This window comes from Mustela putorius, unplaced genomic scaffold, assembly GCF_011764305.1.
Source record: "Mustela putorius furo isolate JIRA1106 unplaced genomic scaffold, ASM1176430v1.1 tig00003853_pilon_pilon_pilon, whole genome shotgun sequence".
NCBI lineage: Eukaryota > Metazoa > Chordata > Mammalia > Carnivora > Mustelidae > Mustela > Mustela putorius.
In genome coordinates this window covers 7,840,331-7,856,936 of record NW_025422005.1, presented here as the reverse complement: position 1 = coordinate 7,856,936, position 16,606 = coordinate 7,840,331, and the positions used below count along the sequence as shown (strand labels likewise).

At 44.0% G+C, this 16,606-nt stretch overlaps 1 protein-coding gene across 2 annotated transcripts in view; it reads left to right on the top strand.

The window, feature by feature from the left end:
* MTOR (mechanistic target of rapamycin kinase) overlaps positions 1 to 16,606 on the top strand; it is a 126,075-nt gene that overhangs the window by 29,885 nt on the left and 79,584 nt on the right. For both annotated transcript variants that reach the window (XM_004741501.3, XM_004741502.3), the window contains exons 17-22: positions 363 to 497; positions 732 to 861; positions 2,210 to 2,460; positions 13,045 to 13,131; positions 15,646 to 15,813; positions 16,356 to 16,468. In XM_004741501.3, the coding sequence (XP_004741558.2) occupies positions 363 to 497; positions 732 to 861; positions 2,210 to 2,460; positions 13,045 to 13,131; positions 15,646 to 15,813; positions 16,356 to 16,468 (884 nt within the window). The remainder of the gene's footprint in view (positions 1 to 362; positions 498 to 731; positions 862 to 2,209; positions 2,461 to 13,044; positions 13,132 to 15,645; positions 15,814 to 16,355; positions 16,469 to 16,606) is intronic.

Below are 16,606 nucleotides of genomic sequence, written 5' to 3'. Positions count from 1 at the left end.
TTGTTTTTATGCCCAGACTCTCAAGGATTTCTGTTCATGGAAACGTCTTTTCTTGGAAAAGCCTCTAACGCTTCATTGCATCATTTTTCTTTTTTTAAGAATTTATTTATTTATTTGTCAGAGAGAGCATACAAGCAGAGGGAGCAGCAGGCAGAGGGAGAAGCAGGCTCCCCACTGAGCAGGGAGCCCAATGCGGAACTTGGTCCCAGGACTCTGGGACCATGACCTGAACGGAAGGCAGACGCTTAACTGACTGAGCCACCCAGGCATCCTACTTCATTGTGTCATTAACAGAGAGTACAAACCATGCTTTCTCTTCTCTCTCACTGGTTCAACAAGCCATTGTTCTGTTGCTTGTCCAGGTGGCTCTGTGGACCCTGGGACAGTTGGTGGCCAGCACTGGCTATGTGGTGGAGCCCTATAGGAAATACCCCACTTTGCTTGAGGTCCTGCTGAATTTTCTGAAGACTGAGCAGAACCAGGGGACACGGAGAGAGGTAGGGACCATGGCAAACTTGGTTCTTTAAAGACTTTGCTGGGAGAATGGAGAGATTGTGGCATTAACGTGCTCGGACGGAGTGTTGATGAGCTGTCCTGCCCTCCGTTTTGTTCTTCTAGCTGGTCATTCAGATGTCAGCTGGATGTCGTGGGACATGAGAGGAGGAGGAGTCACGAAACCAACACCGGACATTGTGATGAATGTTTTCTTTCCCCCCCCCTTTCTCACCTAGGCTATCCGTGTGTTAGGGCTTTTAGGGGCCCTGGATCCCTACAAGCACAAAGTAAACATTGGCATGATTGACCAGTCCCGCGATGCTTCTGCCGTCAGCCTGTCTGAATCCAAGTCAAGTCAGGATTCCTGTAAGTGGAGGGGAACTGTGAAAGACTCGCCAAGTTCCTGCCTCACAAAGTCCTCGCTGGCTGTGCTTAGAAAGAGCCTTGGGCTGGATAACAGATTAGAGCATATTGGCCCACTTCATGACTTTTGAATGGAAAGCTAAGTTTTCTCTTGAATCACAACAGGGGTGCTGCTTCCCAGTGTGTCCAGAGTCCTTCCATCTGTCCACATTCTTTGTCAAGGGTCGACAGGCCAAGTCTATACCCACTTTTTGGTGCTGATGAGAGAGCTGTGAATTATCACCCCATCCCCTCTGTTCATCTCTCATTCTTTGTTAGTCTTCTTTGATGTTTTCTATTCTCATGGCACCCAGGGAGGAACAGGGCAGAATTTATTCTCCTTATTTTAATTGCTAGGGAAACCTGAGGCCAGGCTTAGGGGCACAGAGAAAGTGGTAGCAATCCGAATCCAGGGCTCTTTTTTTTCATCAGCTGGTCTGGCCTTGGAGCCCCTTTGCCTTTTGACAAGTACCCTGAGCGATTGGGGAGGGTATGGGGCTACAGCAGATTTTTCTAGACTTAACCTGTTGTTCATCAGGCAGGCTTATTTCCGGAAGAGTAAAAGTTCAGCAGTGGCTCTTCCAACCTTTCCAGTGAAGTGTTGTTTTCCCAAAGTATTTTGTTTCTACAAGACCAGTGCTCTAACCCCTGAGCCTTTTAAAAATAATTGGTTTCTGAGCTCCATGGGTGGAATCCTGTTGCTTCCAGTTCTTCTGTAGAGCAGAGAAGCATAGCTCTGACGTTACCCTCCAGACCCGGGGCTGTCAGGAACAGAGTCTCAGCCCAGTGCCTGCACATTTCGTCCTTTCTCCCCGGCGCCAGTCCAGTCTCGGCTGGTCTAGTGTTTGGCCTCGTCAGTGAACCGTCCACCCACCCCTCACCCAATCTTTGCGATCCTTGCTGTTCAGGTCAGCTAGCATTCGCCGCTCCCTCATCCAAAGTCCCTGGGGGCACCAAGCAGCTGCTGAACAGATGTTAGCCTCATTTGATTCCCTTTACTTTCATTTGGGAGAGTCATTATTTTTATTAATGGTTTCAACTACAAAGTTGTCAACTGTAATGATAAGCGAAGTTGAACCGAGCAATTTAAAGAAAACCCATCATGTACTGTTCCAGGTTTTTGTGGTCGGGGTAATAGAACAGCCAAAGGCTCTCGCGTTTTTCGCCGTGAGAGCCTGTTCGTGGGTTCGTCATCTGTCCTGTGTCCCCGAGAATGCTGAACGATGGTCTAGCTGCTTGTTGTTAGCCAGGTTCTGCTCCTAGTTGGTCGTGGCACGTATAGCTCGTGATTGTTGCCATGGTTTTGTCTTAGCTGACTATAGCACCAGCGAGATGCTGGTCAACATGGGCAACCTGCCGTTGGATGAGTTCTACCCCGCTGTGTCCATGGTGGCGCTGATGCGGATCTTCCGAGACCAGTCCCTGTCACACCATCACACTATGGTCGTCCAGGCCATCACCTTCATCTTCAAGTCCCTGGGCCTCAAGTGTGTACAGTTCCTGCCGCAGGTCATGCCCACATTCCTCAATGTCATTCGGGTCTGCGACGGGGCCATCCGGGAGGTGAGTAGGTCAAACCCCGCCCCTGCTCCTGAGCCCCACACGGATGCCCCCTGTTGAATGTTGGGCTGAGTACCTCCCCGCCCCCTAACTCCTAACCTTTGAGGGTACAGGTTCAGTTTCCTGGGTTATCGCCTTAGAAGGGCTAAACAATGAGTTGGGGGGGGCATTTGGGCGGGTGGGGGGTGTACCTAGATTTCAGGGCACTTGTCCAGTAGAACATCACACTGGGTGAACTTGTTGCTTCCTCATGATTGGATTAAAGTCTTATCGGGTCCCTCGTTTTAGCGAGACTGTTATGGAGGTGACATTGCATACCTCTTACCAGATCTCATAACGTCAGCTTCTCCCATTAGTGCTGATCCTGAGTTTGAGCATGTGGTGAAATCGGTCTCTGTCAGAGCTCTCCATTGTAAGTTGCCTTTTTCTTGAGTCATTAAGTAATCCGGTGCTGATAGGCTGATAGGCTCCAAGCCTGTGACTGTCCTGTTCCCTGTCTTTGATCCAATGACCAAGCAGCTGCGGATGATCCTTGCCTGAATCTGTTGTCACACTGGTTGCAAAGTAAGGACTTTCTAGCCTGTTTTTCCCTTTTGCTCTCTTTTCTTTCTCTAAACTACACGACTTGCAGAGCGGCGCTGTGATTATTTTCCCGTCCCACTAGTGGCAGTGAACCTGCTCAACAAAGCTCAAGGGGGCTTTTTTTTAAAGACTTGATTCCTTGTTTGAGACTGAGAGAAAGCATGTGTATGGATGTGCAGGGGGAGGAGTAGAGAAACAGGGAGAGAGAAAATCTCAAGCAGACCCCTGCAGTGCGGGGAGCCCTGACACGGGGCTTGGTCTCAGGACGCTGCCGTCAGGAACTGAACTGAAATCAAGAGTTGGACGTTCAACCGGCTGAGCCACCCAGGTGCCCCTTGAATTAACTTTTAAGATCAGATTTTCCTCTGTGATTATATATTCAATTTGATGTACGTTTAGAGGAAATAGTATCTTTTTAGAAAGTATATTTTTTAACTTTGTGCCTGGAGTACGGAAGTACAGTTTTAAGTACGCAACCTCATCGAGTTTTTACTAATTCTAATAATTTAACTAAATTTCCTAGCTTTTCACTGTAGATAATCATATAGTCTACAAGAAGAGAAAGGCAGTTCTTGTTTTTTGTTTTAATCTTTAAACCAGTTACTACTTTTCCTCATTTTCATTTCTATGACTCTCACTACAATGTGGATTAGACTCTGTGAACCTGGAAATCTTTAATCTTGTTTCTCATTTCAGTGGGATTGCTGTTAAGATTTCCACACTAAGTATAATGTTTGCTCTAGGTTTTTGACAGGTAGCTTTTTAAGGGCTATAAATGTTCCCTTATGGTCTTAGTTTGCTAGAGTTTTTATCATGTATTATAGTTATCGTGAACAAGTATTGGATTTATCAAATGCCTTTGATTTGTTTCGTGTGGCGATTATATAATTTTTTCTCTTTCAGTGTGTTAATATGTTGAATTACATTGATACATGTCCTAATGTTCAAATTTTTTTTGAATTTTTTTTTAAGATTTTATTTATTTATTTGACAGACAAAGATCACAAGTAGGCAGAGAGGCAGGCAGAGAGAGAGAGAGGAGGAAGCAGGCTCCCTGCTGAGCAGAGAGCCTGACGTGGGGCTCGATCCCAGGACTCTGGGATCATGACATGAGCTGAAGGTCTCAGAGGCTTTAACCCATTGAGCCACGTAGGCGCCCCTTGAATTATTGTTTTAAAACCATCTTGGTTATGATGTATTTTTTGATACATTGACTTAATATTTAATACTTAATATCAGTTTTTTACATCTACATTCTTGAGTAGAATTGGCCTGTGATCATTATTTATTTATTTATTTATTAAGTTCAGGTTCAAAGATCTGTTTTGTTTTTCTGTTTCTTCTTAAAACAGTTTTGGTCACATTTTTAAAAGAAATTATTCATTTTTTAAAAAAAGATTTTATTTATTTATTTGAGAGAGTGAGCGAGCACGAGCAGGGGCAGAGGGAGAGGGAGAAGCAGGCTCCGCTCCAAGCAGGGAGCCTGACGTGGGGCTCGATCCTATGATCCTGGGATCACGGATCATGACCTGAGCCAACGTCAGACACTCAACCAACTGAGCCACCTGGGCATCCCTAAGAAATGATTCATTTTATTTACTTTGTGCCTATAGATTTGCCTTTAAATGTTCTGAAACTGTATGTGGTTTTTTTTGTGACTAGTTTCTTTCACTTAACACTTTTGGGGTTCATTATGGATCAGTAGTTCATTCTTTCTTCATAGCTGAATAATAACTTAGTGCCATTATTGCTCAGAGATAAGTGTTTTTTATGTTTCCCATGATTTCTTTTTTCACCACTGAGTTATTCAGAAGTGGATATTTTAATCTGCAGATTTACAGAGTTTTAAATTTCTTTTTTCGATATCTGTTTCTAACTTAATTGCATGGGGTTTACAATTACTTGATGTTTGCTGAAACTGCCTTAATTGAATGCTTGATCCGTTTGATGTTTCCTCTGTGCTGGGGAATAGTGGGTGTTTGTTGATGTTATGTGCAAAGTTCCATGTATGTCATTAGATTTGAACTTATTACTTACCGTGTTCAAATTTTTTGTATTCTTACTAATTTTTTGTTTGCTTAATCTGTTACTGAGAGGAATGAGTTAATCTCCCTTTACAGTGGTGGGCATATTAATTTCTCATAGTTTAGTCAGTTCTGTTTTATAAATTTGGGGAGATATATTATTAGATATATTCAAACTTGAAATCATGGTATCCTCCTGGTAAGTCACATCTTTTATCATTTTGCAAGGACTCTTTTTATCTTTAATAATACCTTAAAATTTATTTCGCCTAATTTTAGTATAAATACACCAACTTTTTTTTGGAGAGTGTACGTCTTTAATTATCCTTTTACTTTTAATTATCTTGAAACTTTTTGCTTTCGGTGGGTCTTTCATGATAATATGTATAATAATATATATATATATATGTAATATAATATATAATAATATAGCTAGATTATCCCTTTAGTCTCTTTTGAAAATCTTTGCTAATCAGTGCATTCAGTCCATTTTTATTTATTGTGATTGTTGATCTATTTGGGTATATTTCATCCATCCAACTTAGTGCTTGATCTTTGACCTGCTTTATCTGTTTATATATTTTCTTTTTTTCTGGGCTTGGTTGAGCTTTCATTTTTTTGTCTTGCCCTCACGTTGCTGTCTTTAATTTTAATAAATGTTTCGTAATGGGATATTTCAGTCATAAACAAAAATAGACAACTAGAGTTCTTGGTGGCTCAGTTGGTTGAGGGTTTCGGCTCAGGTCATAATCTCATGGATCATGGGATCAAGTCTTGTGTTGGTCTCTGTGTTCATTGCGGAGTCTGCTTATAGATTCTCTCCCTCTGGCCCTCCCACCGCTGGTGCGTGTGTTCACTCCCTCTCTAAAATAAACAAATCTTTTTAAAAAAGTAGACAACTTATATTAAATTCCCATACTCATCTGTAATTATTAGCATTTTATCAATTTGGTTTCATCTTACTACACCCCCTCTCACACTCTTTCCACACACACCTTACAGCAAATCCCAGATATTGTACTATTTCACCAACAAATACTTTTTCCCATATAACCAAAATTACAACACCTACAAAAGTAAAAAGAATTCCTTAGTATCTTTTAATACTGAGCCTTCTTCAACTGTCCTTGTTTGTCTTAAAAATATTTTTTCATATTTGGTTTATTTAAATCAGAATCCAGATAAGTTATGCACATCACATTTGGTTGATATATCCAATTCTCTTTCTATCTCTTCTCCTTTAACTCCCACTTTTTTTTCATGCATTTTTATTTGTGGAAGAAAGCAAGTCATTTGTCCTATAGGATTTCCCATTTTGGATTTGGCTGATTGTATCTTCAAGATTCCTTAAGTTCTTGTAAATTGATTAGATTTAGAGTCATTAAATTCAGATTCCTTCTTTTGGCAAGAGATACTTCACAGGAGGTACTGAATACTTCCTATTTCAGTTAGTAAGCAGATCTTTTCTAAATCCTCCATTTCTAGTGACGTAAGGATTAATCAGTGGGCTCAGGTACTATGATCCTGTGTTCCCTCTCAGCCTTTCTCCTAATCATTTTAGTGTTCATTGAAGACTGTTTTCTAGAACGATTATTTAATTAGCAACTGCAAAGCTGTGATTTTCTAATTATATTATTACAGATTTATTTGTTAGCGATCATCTATGAAGAACTTTGTGTTGTCAACTATCATTCAGTTAATTTGAAGTATAGTTCCTACAGGGAGGGCAGAATAAATGCAAGACTCTTATGTATCAGTTTTTTCAGAGTAAGGAATTAGGTCCCTTGCAACTTCTCAGAGGTGACTCAGGTACCACCCCCACAACCCCAGCTATTTTTGAAGTATCATTATCAACTTGTGGAGCTATATGTAGTATTTCTATTCAGTGAAGGAACTGTTCTTTCTCAGGATCTAATTATCCCAATCAGCCTGGCCATTGTGTTCTTTTTACATTGGCCAGTGGTCTTTGTCCTTGATTTTTTTTCTTTTTTTTGCTTTCTGTGGTTGGTGGGGGTGGGAGTTATTCTGGGTTTTTCAAGTGCTTTTCACTCAAGGCTGGGCATGGCCACTTCCAAGGAGGTATTTCTTTAAGTGAGAGATGGTACTTGGAGACAGCAGTCCGTGTGCTGGGAGGCTCGTTGCTATTAGCATATCATTGTTTCTCAGCTGTCTCTGTGAACAGAACAGAAATAAGTAATTTTTTTTTTAAAGATTTTTATTTATTTATTTGACAGACATCATTCGTAGGCAGAGAGGAAGGCAGAGAGAGAGTGGGGGAAGCAGGCTCCCTGCCGAGCAGAGAGCCCGATGTGGGGCTGATTCCGGGACCCTGGGATCGTGACCTGAGCTGAAGGCAGAGGCTTTAACCTACTGAGCCACCCAGGTGCCCCAAGAAATAAGTAATTTTTAGAGAAAGGAAACATAAGTCATGAAGTAACACAGATTGTCCAATGTAAATTTAAGATTTAAGAGTTTTTATTTTGATTTTATACTTGTTTCTCACACTGAAAAACTCCTTACTTGGTTCTGACTTTTCTATAATTACTTGCTTTATCTTGCAGAATACATTCCCAAATGTATCTTGTATACATATAAATGGTAAATGACTAGTATTAGTAATAACAGTAAGGTTACTGAATGCAGGTCAGGGTTTTTTATGATTTAAAAAAAAAATTTTTTTTAATTGTTCTTAGGCTGTGTTGTTTTGGAGATACACACCAAAATACTGTGTTTAAAGTCACTTGAAATTCATTTTTTAGTGATTGTGCAACCAACTTGAGTTACAGTTAAATTAGTTTCTGTTCATTTTCAGTGTTAGGAAATTTTTTTTTCTTTTCTTTTTAGTGTTTAGAAATTTCTTTGTGGCTATTCTAATTATGTAAGACATTAAAACAGTTCCAGAGCTGAAACTATAAAATGTGTTCAGTGAAGTCTAGCTTCTTTCCCCATCCGTATTTTTTTTTTTAAAGATTTATTTATTTGACAGAGAGAGATGACAAGCAGGCAGAGAGGCAGGCAGAGAGAGAGGAGGAGGAAGCAGGCTCCCCGCTGAGCAGACAGCCTGATGCGGGACTCGATCCCAGGACCCTGAGATCACAACCTGAGCCAAAGGCAGCAGCTCAGCCCACTGAGCCACCCTGGCGCCCCTTTCCCCATCCATATTATCCTGTTTCTTCCTGTAGCGTTTCCTATTCCTGCTGTAACAAATCCGCACCACGGTCATGGCTCCGGACAGCACAAATTCATTCTCTTACAGCTCTATAGGTCGTCAGTCTGCCAGAGGTCATACCGAACCAAAATCTGGTGCTGTTGAGGCACGTTCCTTTCTGGAGGCTCTCGGGGAGAGCCTCCCCTTGCTGAGAGTCCGTCTCCCTTGCTGTCTCTGGCTTCTAGCAGTGGCCCACACTGCTTGGCCTTCTTTCTCTGCCTGCAGAGTCAGCAACATTGCATCTCTCTGACCCTTCTTTGGCTGCAGATCCTGCTCTCGGCCCACTGCCAGCAAAGGTTCTCTGCTTTTAAGAGGTCATCTCCACACATCAAAGTCCTGAACCTTAATCACATCTTCAGAAGTCCCCTTTGTCATGCAGGGTCATTTATTCCTGGGATCTAGGGACTAGGGCACAGACATCTCTGGCTTGCCATTATTTTGCCTACCACACTTCCCCCTAAGGCAACCATTTGGTCATTTTTCAATTTGTCTTTTGAAAACGTGAGGAAATCCATATTCCCCCACCTGCCTCCCTCAGAAGAGATCATACTGTAAACACTGTTGTGGGCCCTGCTTTTTTTTATCATCACAGCAGCGGGTCCTGGAGTTCCTGCCACTCCCTGGGGGGTGATGGCACCCCACTGTGTGCCCAGCTGTTCAACCTGTCCTTGTGGATGAACATTTGCCTTTTTTTCATCCTTTTGTTACTTAAAATAATCCTGTAACAAAAAGCCTTGTACATCATCATTTTTACCTTTTTTTTTTGGTATTTAATTGGCCTTGCTTTTTACATTTTTTTTTGTTTGTTTGTTTGTTTGTTTTCTCGGCAATCTCTATGCCCCACATGGGGCTTGAACTCACAACCACAAGATGAAGTCACACAGTCCTCCCGTCCTCTGACTGAGCCAGCCAGGCACCCCCTGATTTTTTACACTTAAATCTTTGAACTCTTTGGAATATGTCCCCCTGTACAGGATGAGGGATGGATTCGTTTTATCTTTTTCACCTTTAGATTTTGCCTCACATACCTAACTTTAATACCTAATTTTAAAAATTAATCCATATCTCCCTCCTTCTGAATAATATACAAAACTTAGAGTGATTGCTTACACCATCGCTTTCCCTCTTATGTAGGATCACTTTTTTCTTTTTCCTGCTGCCAAACTGAATGTCAGCACTGTTATATGCAGATACACTTGCTGTCTCGATTCTCCTTGCTCTGTCTTCCACCTCAGGGCTTTCTTCTAGGGTCCTTATCCTTCAGGATGAGGGCACATTTCTCTTGTGAACATCCGTCAAAGTAAGCTCTGTGTTTCTGGGTATCTGAAAAATATTTTATTTCACCCTCTTTTTAAATCTTTATTTAGCTGAGGATACCATTCTGGGTTCTCCTACAATGATAGATACAATCCCATGTTTTCTCATTTCTTCTGTTGTTGAGAAATCACAGTTCCTTTTCACTTCATCCTACTTTTCTCAATGACTATTTCAGATCTTGTCATTGTGTTCGTTGCCCGGAAGCTCCCCTATTGTGCATCTAGATAAGGATTTCTTTCTCACATCCTGTTTGAAATTTGTGGATTTCCTGAATATGAGGATTCCACCCCTCTGTTTTTTCCTTCTAAAATTTGATTCACATGTAGAGCTCACTCTTTCCTTAATGTCTGTTAGTTTCTTGCCCATATTTTTCATCTTTATTTCTTAGAGATCTATTCTGGATATTTCTTCACATCCCTTTTCTGTTCACAAATTCCTCAGCTGTGCATTTCAGTTTTTAGTTTTGTTTTTGTGAGAGAGAGAGAGAGAGAATGAACGCAGGAGAGAGAGCATGAACAGGGGGAGAATCGGGCTCTCTGGTGAGCAGGGAGCCCAATGTGGGACTCAGTCCCAGGACCCTGGGATCTGACCTGAGCAGAAGGCAAATGCTTAACCGACTGAGCCACGCAGGGCACCGGGTCTCTCTGGTTTTTTTTTTTTTATATTTTTTATTTATTTATTTGACAGAGGAAATCACAAGCCAGGCAATGTGGGACTCAGTCCCCCTGGACCCCGATGGGGATCTGACCCCGAGAGCAGAAGGCCGAATGCTTAACCCACTGAGCCAGCCAGGCACCCCCCAGCTGTGTCTTTTTGACCTGTTCTTGAGTTTTTACTTTCAACTACATTTTTTTATTTTTTATTTTTACTTTCAAACACATTTTAAAAATCTTTTTTAAGATTATTTATTTGAGAGAGAGAGAGAGAGAGATCACATACACAGAGGGAGAGGGGAGGGAGAAGCAGACTCTGCATTGAGCAGGGAGCCTTATGTGGGGCGCAATTCAGGACCCTGGGATTATGACCTGAGCCAAAGGCAGATGCTTAACCGACTGAGTCCCCCAGACGCACCCCAGCTACATTTTTTTAGGTTCTTTCAAATATGCTGAGTATTTTTTTTGGTGTTACCCTGTTCTTTACTCATTTTTTAAATTCTCATATTTATTTCTTTAAGCACTTTAAAACAATTTTATATTTTTTATCCAGTAATTCCAATATATGGAAAATCTGTGATGGGTCTGATCCTGCTGTTTATTGTTTCTGCTGAGTCACACTGCCAGGGGCTTATCTTTACCTGTCTTATAATTTTGGATATTGTACCTATGCAGCCCGGCGCTCCCTGGAGCAGTACCAGAAAACCTGCTCTCAAATTGCATCTGTCTAGAGAGGATTTGCTTTTCCTTGTGCCATGTGAACTTCAAGTTAATTTTTGGCTTAGAGTTTCTCAGCACACACAGGTAGTCACCATAACCCCTAAACTCGTAGGATATTGACCTGAGAGTACAAGCTCTTGGGAGAGACTTTTTTCCTGCCTGGACTCCACATCAAGACTGACAGATGTCTTTGTGTCCTTCTGCCAGTGCACAGATTCACTGAGGGGAGGCACCATTTCTCTTAATAGGTAGCCCTCTGAAGGTCTGGCTCTCTGCCAAAGGTTTCAGTTCTGATGACACAGTAACAGTATTTACTATTGCTAATGCGGTATCTTTAGGCTTTTCACAGCAGGGGTACCTAACCCACCATATTTTCAAGACTAAAACTATGTTATTTTAATATGCTAGTGTTCCAGGAAAGAAAGAGAAGAAAACTTGTGGAGGAATCTAACGGAGAAAAAATGGGGTGGGGGGGCTGCTGGGCTCCTTACTGTGAGGGAAGAAGCACTTGCTGTCGGCATCCATCCCTTGGCAGGTGAAGATGGCTGAACACTGCCGGGCCCCCCATTACACCTATGTGAAACAACAGCAGGGCTCGGGAGCTCTGTCCTTCTGGTCTTGTGGTTTTCCTGACCTCCCTGCCAACCCCAATGCCCTGCTTTTCCTCCAGCTTCAATTTTCTACCTTCTTTCAGGCTCACATAACAAAAATATAGCTTAAAAACCGTTATACTTGGAGTCTCACATCCCTTGATCTCTGGATCCTATTAAGAGATCATTTCACAGAAATGGTCAGCAGCGATTTGATGTGGGGTCTCCCGAGCAGTGGGTAGGAAAGGCTGTCCTGAGTTGAGTCAGACCTGTGCCACGTGGTGGGCAGGTTCTAAGCACCTTAGAATCCATTGGCGTCCATGTCATTAGAGGCATCCACGCTCCCTTGAAGCCCAAGACTGGAAGTCCTGTGAGTCTCACCTCTGCAGGTAGTGAGTCTATAAGTCCATTACTTGTGTTTGAAACAAGTTTTTATTTAATCCTAATTTGCCCAAGTTTCAGAACACAGATGAGAGTGAAAATATGTATATTCATTGCTAAATTGTCCTTATTAATGGGAGGGCGGAGGCATAGAGAGCTAGAAAAATCTTTCAGGGCGGGGGATTTAGAGTATGATTTGCTGTTGCATATGGACATGAGGCACTATCTGAAGATCATGATAAAATAAAAACTATACCCTAAAGACATCTTTAGCCAGGAAAGTAGCTGGATCATCTTTGCCCAAGCCTTTTTATTCCCAGCTTGTTTTAATGGATGGCGTCCCTTCTTACAGCTGCCCCGTATCAACCTGAACAGACTCTTCCTCACCCCATCCCTCCCCCAGTTTGCTTACTGCCTTGGTGCACGGTTTCTCAGAGAGAAACAGTTACGTAATGAATTACGATCTGATTAATTGAGTTAATCACTATAAATGAACCACCATACCCATAATAGCTGTATTTATTTTAGAAAGTAAGTGGTAGTGGAATTAGAACTGAAGAGACAAAAGACACATTTATAATGATTAATAATTTATAATGATTAATAATGATCATTGATTAAGAATTTCATGTCATTTTGAAGTCTTCAGTCAGTCCGCAGATCCTTCAGCGATAGCTGGTGATCGCGGAGCACCCCCGGTATTCACATCTGGTGCTAGTGCTTTCCAGGTGTTTCCCCGTTTAACTTAGGGCCAGCCCTGGCGACAGGGATTGTCCTCTGCATCTTCCCCCTGAAGAGGCTGGGTGTGGAGAGGTTAAATGAAGGTCAGAGAGCCAAGAGGTAGCCTCGTGGCTCAGGACAGGCACCGTGGCCCCGAGGCCCTTGTCGTGCACCAGTCAGTGGCTCGCCTGGCTGGGGCGTAAAGCCACTGAGGGTCGTTTTCAGCCCCCACTACTGTCACCACTGAAGGTTTTTTTAGACTTACTCTCAGTAGATGGCCAGCGTGGGACCCGATTGCACAGGCGTGTTCGTTTGTTGCCGCGAACTTAGGGTGATCTTGGGAGTTCGCTGTTCTTCCTGATGCCAACTCACTGACCTCTTCTCCATTCCAGTTCCTGTTCCAGCAGCTGGGGATGCTGGTGTCCTTCGTGAAGAGCCACATCCGACCTTACATGGATGAAATAGTCACCCTCATGAGAGTGAGTAGAAATTAGTGCTTTGGCCGGTTCATCAGTGGGTCAAGGAACATCCAGAGGAAGGCCTGGAGAGCGAGGACATTGTGGTCGTGGGTCTTTGTAGAGCTGTTACAACAGCAGTATTAAATGTGGGGCGGGGTTCCCCGGAGGGTGGTGACGCGGCGGGTGGGGGGGACCTGCTGCAGGCCTGGCCCCTGAGTGCGAGCTATGAGGTTGGAGGAAGAATCCTGAAGTCATTGTTCTGCCAGAAACAGACCCCAGTTCTTTGCCTCACACACAACAGAGCAATTTCACTTTACTGCTTTACTGCTCCCACGAAAGCTCTCCTTCTTACAGCCCATACAACCACGGCCTTAAGAGGTTTGGGGACTGGGTTTCAGTAGCGCTGTTACATACGCTGAACTCCTGTCAGGCACCGAGGAAGGAGGCGAGGCTTTACCCCACCGCCTTTAAGAGCATAAATGCCACCTTCTGACTGCAGCAGCACCTGTCCCAGATTGTGTAACGCGGGCAAGCAGGTGCGGAGGGCTCCCCATTGGGGGCAATGTTGTTTTATGTCTGTTGGAGGGGCAGGCCTGCCTCCTGCTGTGCTGTGTCATTTCAAGATCTCTGTTGGGAAGCTCGCTTTGCAGAGATGGCCGTGCCCTCAAAGAATTGGAAGACAATTCTTCACTGATCCCTTCTCTCCTCTGCCAGCCCTTTGTACTTAGCTTGGAGGAGGCAGCAGGACTAAAATCAAAGCGGCGAACTTCAAAACTGGAACTTCCCTGAAACCGGGTCTCAGAACTGAAAAACTCCCATCTGTACAAATAATGAAAACCACTCGCTCCCTGACTCCTGCCACGGGGGCCTCTGTACCACGAAGCTGAGCAGAGTGCCAGCGAGCCGGCGGCCCTCCGGGGGCGGGGGCCTGGCAGGCAGCAGTGTGCTTGCGGTTGGAAGCAGAACTAATCAGAGACTTAGTCCCCAAAAAAGATTTAGGACCAAAACACAGAAGTTTGAGGCAGCGAGCTTCACACCTGCAAAATGCAGCTTTCATTTCCTCCAAGATGGATAAGGTGCCCCAGGGGCTCTGCCTTTGACTGCTGCCCCTGGGCATTTTAATGAGCCCCCCTGAGCCTGGGATGAGAACAGCCTCTGTTCACAGAGATCCCTGGGCAGGCTGCCTGGCTCCTTGGAGAGAGAGAAGCCCTTGTACGGAGCCCGCAGTAATAACGGTGGGGAGGTAGGTGTGCTTTCTCTAAAGAAGGCAGAGGGCAGGCCAAGTAACACACATCAGACAGACCATGGAGGGTATAAAATCGGAGGTGTTTCTCTGGCAGAGGTTTTTATCTAGAGAAAATAGCTTTTTCTCTCTGTGAGGAGAAAGAAAATTTTACAAGCATCTTTTAGTATGGCTTTTACTTTCTAAGCTATTACGATTTTTAAGACTTTTTTAAAATAAAAATAATTGATGCTTCAGTAAAGCCTTTCTTCTGAGGAGTTCTCTTTTTCTTTTTATTGACTTTATTCTGAGTTAGTTGAGGGCTCCAAAGTATGAATATGTATGTGTTGCCGTCTTTAGTAGGGCTAATCCGGCATCATCAAGTCTCCTCTGGAGATTTCAAACAAGGCAGTAGACAGCTTTCTTTTTTACTTGATTTGAAATGCCAGCTTTTCCTGGGATCAAAAACTCAGACCTATTTGGGGTACCGAGGCAGATTCTGTGGCAGATTGGCCAAGTTTTTACTTTAGTAACTTACATGGAAGATGACTATACAGGTGGAGAAAAAGTGCTCCTTTTGTGGCTTTATCCAGACCTGAAAATGATTTGGAGCAAACATGAGCTGCTACCTATATCTAGCAATATTTAGACTACCAAAGTCTAAGTCCAGAATGGGCAAGAAACTGTTCACATTGGGATCACCCTTTGGTAGAGAGCGGCTGGTACCCAAAGTGGAGAACCTGCTGTGGGCGGGCTCAGAGCCCCTGAGTGAAATACACGTAGTCATCATTCACTCTGTGAACGTGTTCGGGTGGCTGGACTACGCCAGGTGCTGTGCTTGGTTCTGGAGAGACAGAGATGGCTCAAAGGGGCTCCTTGCCTTTAACAGGTTTACAGTCTAGTAGAAAGAACGTGCCAGAGAAAATGAAGTTACGATGGGTGCTGGAAAAGAAGGGGATAGAGGGACATAGAGCGTGTAATGGAAGGAGAACAGGAAAGCCTTCATGGAAGTGAGGCTTGAGGCGGGTCTAGAAAAGCAGATGGCACTTAGCTGAGCAAGAGGTGAGGTTCCAGACAGAGCACAGCACAAGCAAAGCCCAGGAGCAAGGGAGGCTGGTGCATTCCGAGAAGTGCCCTTTAATGCGCTCGCTGTGCCTGTGACGGAGGATACAAAGAGGGCTGGGGAAAGAGTCTCTCTTGGGGCAGACTGTGCCCACTACAGTTTTGCTTCTTTAGGGCCCTCTCAGTTCCTTGATTCCTAGTTCAGTAGAAGAGCATGTGACTTTACTTCTGTCTGTCTTCCCTCCCTATAGGAATTCTGGGTCATGAATACCTCAATCCAGAGCACGATCATCCTTCTTATTGAGCAAATTGTGGTAGCTCTTGGGGGTGAATTTAAGCTCTACCTGCCCCAGCTGATCCCACACATGCTACGCGTCTTCATGCACGACAACAGCCCAGGCCGCATCGTCTCCATCAAGGTGAGTCCCTTAGGGGTGTCCTCTAGAGGGATTCCCAGCATCCATCAGAGTCCAGGGATGATCGGCTATGAGGCAAGCCCCTGTAGTTTGTAGCTACAAGCCACAAGACTGAATCTAACGATGCTAATACCAGATGTGTGCAATTGACAGGATGTTTACAACCCTCTCTTGACTGGCCTTGTGTTTTCTCTCCTTTATTGGATTATTCTTGGTAAATGTTTTATCCCCGACCTGTTCTCACTGTTACCTAGCAACTGATTCCTTGTCCATTGAAATAAGCTCAGAGAAAGCAAAATAATACACAAGCAAAATAAAATAGTGGGGAGGGAGGAGTGCTCCCAAAAGAAGGTAGCTCAAGGCCACTTACTGAAGGCTTTTCAGAATCCCCGCAGAATCTGGAGCTGCCCATGTGCTCCGTGCGCTCCGTGCGCACGTGTACGCACGTGTCCTCCATCCGCTCCCGCTTGCCGCCCTCCGTGCACTCCGTGTATGTGGTACTTGCCAGTATTTGCCCGTCACCGGGCTTGTGCTCCCTTTTGCAGCTGTTGGCTGCCATCCAGCTGTTCGGCGCCAACCTGGACGACTATCTGCACTTGTTGCTTCCTCCTATCGTGAAGCTCTTTGACGCCCCAGAGGTTCCGCTGCCATCTCGGAAGTAAGCACCTGCGCCTGGGGACGAAGCAGCCATCGAGCTTTTCACATCTTGTTAAAAATGTCCTTTTCTTAAGTTCCCAGGCCATCCTTCCATTTTGTTGTTGTTGTTGTTACCTCAGCTCTCTTCATTTTAGTCCAG